The 11,020-nt window shown below is 42.8% G+C and overlaps 1 protein-coding gene across 1 annotated transcript in view; it reads left to right on the forward strand.

Moving 5' to 3' along the window:
- Positions 1 to 10,781, forward strand: part of ITGA9 (integrin subunit alpha 9) — a 694,926-nt gene extending 684,145 nt beyond the window's left edge. Inside the window, exon 28 of the mRNA XM_089682391.1 lies at positions 9,382 to 10,781. Coding sequence (XP_089538517.1) covers positions 9,382 to 9,480 — 99 coding nt within the window. The 3' untranslated portion in view covers positions 9,481 to 10,781. The remainder of the gene's footprint in view (positions 1 to 9,381) is intronic.
- Positions 10,782 to 11,020: the final 239 nt, after the last annotated feature.

Here is an 11,020-nt window from a genome sequence, read left to right on the forward strand (position 1 = left end):
TACACTACGTAGACAGTAATATACCGAAACGTGCGAATTGTTCCCGATTGGTGTGCTATTACTTTGTGGAACGTTTCGCCGAATGGTTTACGAAATATCTGCGTTTTTGTGGCGAAATTGGTCCCATAGGAATGAATGGAGGAATCTTGATAGTTTTCACAATATGACCATTTGTTTGCAACTCACGCCGCCCATTGACATTCATTGAAACTCCACTCTAGCCACCTCAAATTTGAAGGACAATTTCTAAACTCTGACTGTGCCTTCATTTTTAATATTTATTCAAGCCACTCCACCCAGTTACTCCGCCCACTCCAGTTGTAGACTACTGGTGGAGGCAAGAACACTTCACACAATTTCCCCAGAAATTGGAGCTTTTCTAGTTATGAAAATGCATTTGAACCAAGGGTATACGGTAAGTGCAAAGATCATGCCTTTTATAGGTTCTAGCTATGTCAGGTGGGGTGAGCTGAGCATGCAAAACATATCGGTGCCGTGTGCACCTACACCCAGGGGCGGGTTGACAACTCATGGGGCCCTCGGGCAATAGGGGATCATGTGGCCCCTGTGTCCTTGCCCAAACTCAAAAAAGCCTATGAAAAAGGTACCAGGGGCATCTCATGGGGCCCCCTACTGAACTCGGGCCCTCGGGCAGTGCCCGTGTTTCCAAATGGTCAGTCAGCCCCTGTGTATAACTTACTTTACTTAACTTACAGAACGATTTCAGACTTATTAAATAAAATAAAAAAACACTTACCAACACCTTCCGGCCTGACTTTGTTCTTAGCATACATATAGGATAATTACACCCAAGCAGGGGCGGACTGACAACTCATGGGGCCCCCGGGCAATAGGGGATCATGGGGCCCCTGTGTCCTTGCCCAAACTCAAAAAAGCCTATGAAAAAGGTACCAGGGGCATCTCATGGGGCCCCCTACTGAACTTGGGCCCTCGGGCAGTGCCCGTGTTTCCAAATGGTCAGTCAGCCCCTGCCTACACCCCTCCTTATCCTCAGGTTTGCCATTGTGAAAGGCAAGGTCCAAAAACTACAGCACAGAAACAATGTACTAAAAGTCAGAGCAAAGTTTCCTCCCTGGCAGTCGAAACTTTCTTTGTGAAAACAATCTTCTCACATGCATGTACAACTCATGGAATATTGACAGATGAGAAGCAGTTTAGGTTCAAATATCCAAGCATATTTGTTGATAATACTGAAATACTGTATATATTGATCCCATTAGACTGCTGCTTGGTCCCAGATAGCTATCATATCTAGCTGCAAATGCCTAAATGTGCATTAAAAACCACCAGGACATTTTAAAAAAGAAAATTAGATCGATAAAACCTTTTGCTTAATAGCCGCAACATTGTTCAACTGAAGGAATTATGTATTTTAAACATAATACTGTATAAACTCAGCACCACTTTATCATTCACTCTGACTGTAAAAGATATGATTACATTATACAAGAACTTTGTGTAAAAGGGTTTGAGAACAATTTAGAAAGGCCTGAAAATAATCCTGCTGGTCTTCCAGCTTGTTTGATCTCATGGTCATAATAAATGATAAGGTTCACCATATCCATCACTGTTATCTTCTGAGTTATGATTTTGAAAAAATATTATATCCTTATGTACATTAACCCCTTGCCCTCCTGAGGATTTACCCCCCTTAATGACCACGCCTCTTTTTGCTACTCGGCGCTGCACTAATTCAACTGATAATTGCGCGGTCATGCAATGCTGCACCTAAACGGAATTTACGTCTTTTTTTTCACACAAATAGAGCTTTCTTTCGGTGGTATTTGATCATCTGTACGCTTTTTATTTTTCACGCTATAAACAAAAAAATGCCCAAAATTTTGAAGAAAAACAATATTTTTTACTTTCAGCTATAAAAAATATATAGTAAACTCAAAGTTGGTTATAAATTTAGGCCAAAATGTATTCTGCTCCATGTTTTTGGTAAAAAAAATCCCAATAAGTGTATATTGATTGCTTTGTGTGAAAGTTATAGCGTCTACAAACTATGGGATAGATTCCACGATTTACGCCATTTTTTTGCTATACAGCGCTGCGCTAGTTTAACGGACAATTGCGCAGTCATGCAGTACGGTACATAAATGAAATTTACATCCTTTTTTCCCACAAATTGAGCTTTCTTTAGTTGGTATTTGATCACCTGTGCGTTTTTATTTTTTGCGCTATAAAAAAAAGGCTGACAATTTTGAGGAAAAAAAACAATATTTTGGACTTTTTGCTATAAAACATGTCCAGTAAAAAAAAATTTAAAAAACAAATTTAGTCATAAATGTCTGCCAAAATGCATTCTGCGACATGTCTTTGCTAAAAAAAAAACCCAATACGTGTAAATTAATTGGTTTACATGAAAGTTATAACGTTTACAAATGGCGGTAAAGATACTGGGATTTTTAGTTTTTTTTTATACTAATAATGGCAGCGATCAGCGATTTATGGCGGCAATCAGGGACTTATGGCGGCGATCAGCAACTTATGGCGGGACTGCGTGACTGAGGGACTGCGGCGGACATTCTGACATTGGGGGGTACTAACTTGGGGTCACTGACATCCCCAGTGACACCAATACAGTGACCAGTGCAAAAAAAAAAAACACTAACACTGTACTAATGGCACTGGGGAGGAATTTTTATTTCTACAGTGGCAGGGCGGCATGTGGTTAAAAGGGTTTGAGAACAATTTAGAAAGGCCTGAAAGTAATCCTGCTGATCTTCCAGCTTGTTTGATCTCATGGTCATAATAAATGATAAGGTTCACCATATCCATCACTGTTATCTTCTGAGTTATGATTTTGAAAAAATATTATATCCTTATGTACATTAACATGCATTATAAATAAGTGATGAAAGGAAAATGCAATGTCCCAGTGTTCATTTATATTGGCAATGATCTAGCACATAAAACCTACGGCACCAAAATCCATGAAGGCAGTCTAAATGCCAGGGCATGCTATATAGTACTCTAGAATCAACCCATACTGCTTTTCTAATATTGAGTAGAAAAACCCTTTTAGTAAAACGTAATTTATAGTGCTCTTCTTCTTCTTCTTCACCATCTTAAAGTGTTACTATTATTATTATTATTATTATACAGTATTTATATAGCGCCAAAGGGTATGCTCAGCGCTGTACATTATAGTGGGGGACAGTACATGAGACAATACAGTAACAATACAATACACGAGGGGTTCGAGGGCCCTGCTCTTTCGAGCTTACAATCTAGGAGGGAGGGGAAGGTGGTACAGGAGGAGATGGCTGTGGGGGATGGAGTGGTGGGAGAAGTGGAGGAGGTTAGTTGTTAGGTGAGGTCAGGTGTTAGGTGAGGTTGGGGTAGGCTTCCCTGAAGAGGAGGGTTTTCAGGGTGCGCCTGAAGGTGAGGAGGGTAGGTGACAGTCTGATGGATTGGGGTAGGGAGTTCCAGAGGATGGGGAAGTCCCAGAGAAGTCCTGCAATCGGGCGTGGGAGGAGGAGACCAGGGAGCTAGAGAGTAGGAGGTCCTGTGAGGAGCGGAGGGCATGGGTAGGGTAGTATTTGGGTATCAGGTCGGTTATGAAGTTTGGGGCAGCGTTGTGAATGGCTTTGTAGGTCAGAGTTAGCAGTTTGAATTTAATGCGTTGGGCAATCGGGAGCCAGTGAAGGGATTGGCAGAGGGGGGAGGCAGATGTGGAGCGGTTGGTGAGGTGGATGAGTCTAGCCCAGGGGTGGGCAAACTTTTTGACTTGAGGGCCTCAATGGGTTCATATATTGGACCCGGGGGCCGGACCAAGAGTAGATGAATGATGTGTATGTGTCATCCATAGTAAGTATAGTAATATTCCCCCATAGTAAGCATAGTAATTAATCCCCCATATAGTAATTCATCCCCCATAGTAATTCATCCCCCATATAGTAATTCATCCCCCATAGTAATTCATCCCCCATATAGTAATTCATCCCCCATATAGTAATTCATCCCCCATAGTAATTCATCCCCCATATAGTAATTCATCCCCCATATAGTAATTCATCCCCCATAGTAATTCATCCCCCATATAGTAATTCATCCCCCATAGTAATTCATCCCCCATATAGTACTTCATCCCCCATAGTAATTCATCCCCCATATAGTAATTCATCCCCCATATAGTAATTCATCCCCCCTATAGTAATTCATCCCCCATATAGTAATTCATCCCCCATATAGTAATTCATCCCCCCTATAGTAATTCATCCCCCCTATAGTAATTCATCCCCCATAGTAATTCATCCCCCATATAGTAATTCATCCCCCATAGTAATTCATCCCCCATATAGTAATTCATCCCCCATAGTAATTCATCCCCCATAGTAATTCATCCCCCATATAGTAATTCATCCCCCATAGTAATTCATCCCCCCTATAGTAATTCATCCCCCATATTAATTCATCCCCGCTATAGTAATTCATCCCCCATATTAATTCATCCCCGCTATAGTAATTCATCCCCCATAGTACTATTCCCCCCCAAGTAGTAAGCCAAGTCCCCCCTGTGTCAATTTACTTACCTTTGCTCCGCGCGTTCCTCTCGCCGTGTTCCCGCGCAGTTCCGGTCTTCAGGGCGGACTGTGAGAGGAGCCTAGCTCCCCTCACGTTCATCACGCTGCCCCGCCTACACACATCCTGACAGCCAATGTATCACGCTCTGCGGGCCGGATTAAAAGGTCCGCCGGGCCGTATACGGCCCGCGGGCCGTAGTTTGCCCATTGCTGTTCTAGCCGCTGAGTTTAGGATAGACTGGAGTGGGGATAGCGTTCGTTTGGGTAGGCCGGTGAGAAGGGAGTTGCAATAGTCCAGGCGTGAGATGATGAGGGAGTGTACGAGTTGTTTGGTGGTGTCTTGGGTGAGGAATGTGCGTATCTTGGAGATGTTGCGGAGGTGGAGCCTTACTAAACCCACAACAGTAAAATCAGTCTGTATATGTAGTAAAGCATGCTTGTTATACTCATTGTAGAACCTAAGCGGTTAATCCTCCGCATTGTGTAAAAAAAGTTGTTTGATCCTGTCTTCTCTGATCCTCCCCTTCTTTTACTGTCCCCAATCCATCTGCTGATAGAACTGACCCTTGGGGGGGGGGGGGCAAGCTGCACATGCTCAATTTGGTGTTTATTGCTAGAGATTTTTTTTTTTCTGGGGAGAGTGCATGTGAGCACAGGGCCAATCAACACTGCCCAAGCAGAGGGTCAAGGATTATGCAGCCTCATAGGCCAGTCAGAGGAGAATGAAAACGCCTTCTACAAGTTATAACCAGTGCTCTGCTGGACACTGATAGAAGTCACAAGGCTGCACTAACTGCTGATGAGAAAAGGTATTTAGCAGTTTATATTGACTAAAATAATTTTATTTACATGTTCTGTGTACTATAGAAGACTGGATAGAGTGAATGCAGGGCCCTGAGTTTAGTAACACTTTAACCTCCTTAGCGGTAATCTCGAGTGTAGCTCGAGGTAAAATGTCAGTACCAAGAGCGGTAACCCCGAGCTACACTCGGGCTTACCATGCGGCGTTGCTCAGGGAGTCCCTGCAGCACTTACCTTGTCCTTCGCTCCCGCGATGTGTCCCCTGCAGTGTCCCCGGCCATCTCCTCCGGCCGATGCCGGCTTCCGCGTTCCAGTCCCTGTGACGTCGGGATGTACGGGCGCCGGAACCGACGGGAAATTCGAAATTTTTTAAAAATTTAATTTTTGCTGTCATTGCTGTTTCAATGCATTTCACATACATTTTGTCCCTACTGCTTTGTCCAGCGCCCTGCCTGCATTTTGAATGTTCTTTCTGCCTGGAAACTTAGAAAAGTCCATGGCATCCAAAAAGTGTCCCTTTACGTCAAAAGCGGGTTTAGATCGGCTAGAGAACAGCGATAGTAAATCAGAACCACTTGCAGAATTGAGTGATAATGATTCGTGGGGGAAATTCCTCATCAGACACTGAAAACGATTTTGCGACTTTGCTCAGCGATGTGCGAATTTGCCTCTGTATTTCAAATTTCAGTGTTTTTGGTTTGATTATATTATTGAATTAAATTTATTATTATTATATTATTATTTTTTATGATTATTTATTAAATTATAATTTATGATTTCGTGTTTCAAGTTTTATCCTACCCGGGATGTTTACTAGACTCTTGTTCGGACAGATTTCAGTGAGTTATTCCTAAATATTACAGCCTACAATAAAAAACTACATATTTCCATGCAAAACAATGTACCGCTTTCAGCACAAAAAATCGGAAAGAATCATACCGCCGAGGATGTTAAGCGAATACAGGATTTATAGAGCGCCAACAGTTTGCACTGTGCTTTACTAAATTAGGGGATACAGTACAGGTACAATACAATTTAAAACAAGAGGGTTAGTAGGGTCCTGTTTGTGAGCACTTACAATTTCTTGTGTATGCTTTCTTTTTACATTATATTCAGAAACAAATGAATTTTTAATTTGGACAGGTAATTATTTTGCATATTTTATATTTTCTACTTGCATGGAGCAGTGCACTCGAGGTTACTCTGCAGCACTTCCACTGTGTGATTTGCTACTACTGGGGACAGTGTGTAGACTAAAAGACTGAAACTGCACACGCTCCCTCCTACAGTCCCAATTCAGGATATTACTTAAAGGAAGTCACAAATTCAGCAGGTAGTGCTGGGCTTTCTTAGGAAATCCAGGAGTACACAAAAATATGGAATAAAGACACCTTCCTATTCTGCATCCTTCCTCCAAGTCAGATTCTAGTTCCTGGACCCAAAAGTATTCTTTCACCCCTTTGGGCTCGAGGTTTTAAACAACCCTAGCAAAACAGGGGATCTAATCCTGCAGATAATTCTACCTCTGCATGAAGAACACATGGGTGCGTGAGGGAAGAGAGTTTCACCTCTGTCTTTCTCCTCAATTGTTTGCTTCACAGCCTCCTGTGCCTCAGCAACACATGGACCTTTTTTCAGCCATTCAGGGATTGTTGCACCAAGGGGTTATCATTCCTAGGTCTCTGGAGGTTTTCATTCAAACCTGTTTCCAGTTCCGAGTCCCATTTCTGCTGTCTTGGATTAAAGGCTCTCAATACTTTCTTATGTCCACAAAAGTTTCATTTAAAATCTGTTCAGTCGTTTACTGCCTCTCATAATTGCAGTGACTTCTTAACATCAACTAACATAAAGGATGCATATTTATACATTGCCATCTTTTTAGGACATCAGCAATTTATTCTCTTTGCAATTGGTGACAACCGCTATCAATTTGTCTCCCTTTCCTCGGCCCTGAGAGTATGGCTGGCTCCCTGGCTCTCATCCTACCTGTCACAACGCTCTTTCAGCGTTACCTATAATGCTACCACCTCTGTCTCACTCCCCCTCTCTGTTGGGGTCCCTCAAGGCTCTGTCCTCGGGCCCCTTCTCTTCTCCATCTACACCTCCTCCCTTGGCCAACTCATACACTCTCACGGCTTCAACTACCACCTCTATGCCGACGACACACAAATCTATCTCTCAACCCCCCACCTCACCCCCTCGGTCTCTGCCCGAATCACACACCTGCTGAGCGACATATCAGACTGGATTTCGCTCCACTTCCTTAAACTGAACCTCTCCAAGACCGAGTTTCTTGTCTTCCCCCCAGCCCGGACCCCACCCTCCATTGACTTCTCCATCACATCCAACAACACCACCATCAAACCCGCCCTGCAGGCCAGAGTACTTGGTGCCATTCTGGACTCCAACCTATCCTTCCAGCCCCAAGTCCAATCTTTAACAAACTCATGCAGACTCCACCTCCGCAACATCGCCAAAATCCGCACGTTCCTAACCCCAGAAACCACTAAACGGCTCATCCACTCCCTCATCATATCACGACTCGACTACTGCAACTCCCTCCTCACTGGTCTGCCTCGCCGCTGGCTATCCCCGCTTCAGTCCATCCTGAATACGGCTGCCAGACTCATTCACCTTTCCAACCGCTCCGTCTCCGCCACCCCCCTCTGCCAATCCCTCCACTGGCTTCCAATTGCCCAACGGATCAAATTTAAAATCCTAACACTGACGTACAAAGCCGTCCACCACACTGCCCCGAACTACATCACTGACCTAATATCCAAGTACCACCCAGCACGCACACTCCGCTCCTCACAAGACCTCCTTCTCTCTAGTTCCCTGGTCTCCTCCTCCCATGCCCGCCTCCAGGACTTCTCCAGGGTGTCATCCATCCTCTGGAACTCCCTGCCCCAACCCATCAGATTATCACCTACTCTCCTCTCCTTTAGGCGCACCCTGAAAACCCACCTCTTCAGGGAAGCCTACCCCACCCCCTGCTAACTTGCCGACCTCCTCCACTCTTCCTACCACTCCATCCCCCACAGCTATCTCCACCTGTGCCACCATCCCCTCCCTCCTAGAGTGTAAGCTCGAAAGAGCAGGGCCCTCGATCCCCTCATGTTTTGCATTGTATTGGTATTGTTCTGTCACATGTTCTGTCCCCCTTTGTAATGTACAGCGCTGAGCGAACTATTGGCGCTTTATAAATACTGTATAATAATAATAATAATTCTCAAAGGTAATTTCACCAGTTATGGGTCTTCTTCCCTCGTCGTCAGTCATCAGATACCTGGACAATCTCCTGCCCTTGGCCTTCTCCTGCATACTTTTCAGGCCAAGGTTTTTCTACCCCAGGGGAAGTTAGCAATATTTCAGAATCAGGTTAGACAACTTTAGTCTGGACGTCAATCTTCCCTGAAAAACTGTATGCAAGTGCTGGGATTAATAGTGTCCAACTTCAAAGGAACCTGATTTGCTCAATTCCACTCCAGAACTTTGCAACAGAACTTTTTCATAGCGTGGGACCAATGCAGTTTTTCTCTGGACAAGATGAACCAGTTTCATTCTCGAACTAAGATATCCCTGTCATGGTGGCTTCTTTTCATAGTTTTTTTGTCAGACAGCACAATTTTTTCCCCTGCACTGTGAGATTGTCACAATAAACAGCAGTCGTCTGGGTTGGGGTAAAGCTGTGGTGAAATGAGGGTGGCACTGTGTTCCTTCACACAGTTTGGGGTTCAAAAGACCTCATCAGCAACAACCAGTATTAAAGCTAATTACACACTCTACAACAACCCCCCTGGCTGATGAGGCAATGCTGGTGCCTGGTGATTGGCCAGTCAGGTCTTAAGCGCTACATTGTGAGGAGGGTGAGGGGAGCATCACATAATACCCCAAAAATACTAGTACAAAATACTTTTTTTTTTCTTTTTCAAATGTACAATGTTTTCTAATATATTTTTATTTAAGAAAGATAATATATTTTAATTACCATTTTTTTTTTCTTTTCTACCTTTCTTCTTCTCAGATGGGATTCTTCCGTAGAAGATATAAAGAAATTATTGAAGCAGAAAAGAATCGTAAAGAGTATGAAGAAAGTTGGGACTGGGTCCAAAAAAATCAGTGAGCTGCATATGCCATCCCTGTCACCTGACACCCATTTGTTAGCTGATTGGCTCTGCTCTTGTATCTTCCATATGTGGAAGAAAAAAATCTTCTCCAGATTTTCCGGAGGCTCCTGGATGCTGTTTATTCCTTTATCAAGCAGACTAGCAAAGAAGAGTGTGTCCTGAGGCAACCACTGAAGCTAGATGAAGCGATTGGAGCAATACAATTTTCTCTGCCAAGATAAACTCTTACCATCATGCTGCAGTGAATAGCAATATTTATAAATCCATTATTTGTTATATGGTATATCTTCAGGGGAAGGCCTGTTTCCTATAAATGATTTTTTTTTTTTAAATGTACAACTTTTATACTGGTTGTGTTTATATGTGATGACATGATGTAAGGAATAGCTGTACAGTTTTTTAAACGCACTGATATCTGATCCTTAGCTACATCCACTGAATCCTCAAACTTGCTAATTCTGGAAGCTAAAAACACCATGGTTAATTTACTAAAGTCAAATGAACATTTGCTGATTTTAAACATCCAGTTATATGCAGGAGAAAAAAAATAGAGCTTCTTCTAAAACTGAAACATAATTGGATGTGTAAAGTGAATGCAGGTTTGGTTCAACTGATCAGCAAATTAGACCCAGGTTCACTTCATTTCAAAGCTTAATCAGGCCCAACAAAACATTTATTCAGGAGGTTATGAAATGCTTTTAGTTTCCAAAGTTTGCAGTATAAGAGGAAGAGTAGCTACATCTTTGCTTGATGAATAATTGTAAAGAGAGTTTATATATACTGTATACCAGGGGCGGACTGACCATTTGGAAACTCGGGCACTGCCCGAGGGCTCGGGGTCAGTAGGGGGCCCCATGAGATGCCCCTGGTACCTTTTTTCATAGGCTTTTTTGAGTTTGGGCAAGGACACAGGGGCCCCAAGATCCCCTATTGCCCGGGGGCCCCATGAGTTGTCAGTCCGCCCCTGCTGTATACATACAGTATATGTACCACACACACATATACAAGTAAATGCATATGTTAATGCACCATTTGGAGTTATACGCTCATCACCTCTATATGTGTATATATGCTTACACACACATTTACATTGTCATGTTGTTTCCATATTTTATTGTCTCTTATGTGCACTGCATAGCTTACTATTGTGTTTATGAAAGCACTATATGAGCATATGAGAGAGGAAATATGATGCACTTTTAGAAAGAATTATACACCTCATACATTTGTAAATTTGTAAATGAAAAAAAAAATCAAAATGTTTCCATTAATACACAAAATATAAATGCGAAAAGAACTATGAGACATACATTACTCTTTTATCATATTGGCCTTTGTTAACTGCTGTCCGTAAGAGAAAAGCTATTCCTGAAAGGGATGCTCATGCAAAAACACCCTATTTAGTTAGAACTCTAGCTGCTTGCTCAGGTCTGCATGCATTTTTTTTTTTTGCAATACTCTGGTGTCCGTTTATGACACAGAGAATAGCTGTGATTCAGAGGATCGCAGCTATTCTCTGGTCATTCACAACCGAAC

The sequence above is a fragment of the Staurois parvus genome, unplaced genomic scaffold, assembly GCF_062004578.1.
Source record: "Staurois parvus isolate SC_StPar_1 unplaced genomic scaffold, SC_StPar_1.0 ptg000288l, whole genome shotgun sequence".
In the NCBI taxonomy this organism is placed as follows: Eukaryota; Metazoa; Chordata; class Amphibia; order Anura; family Ranidae; genus Staurois; species Staurois parvus.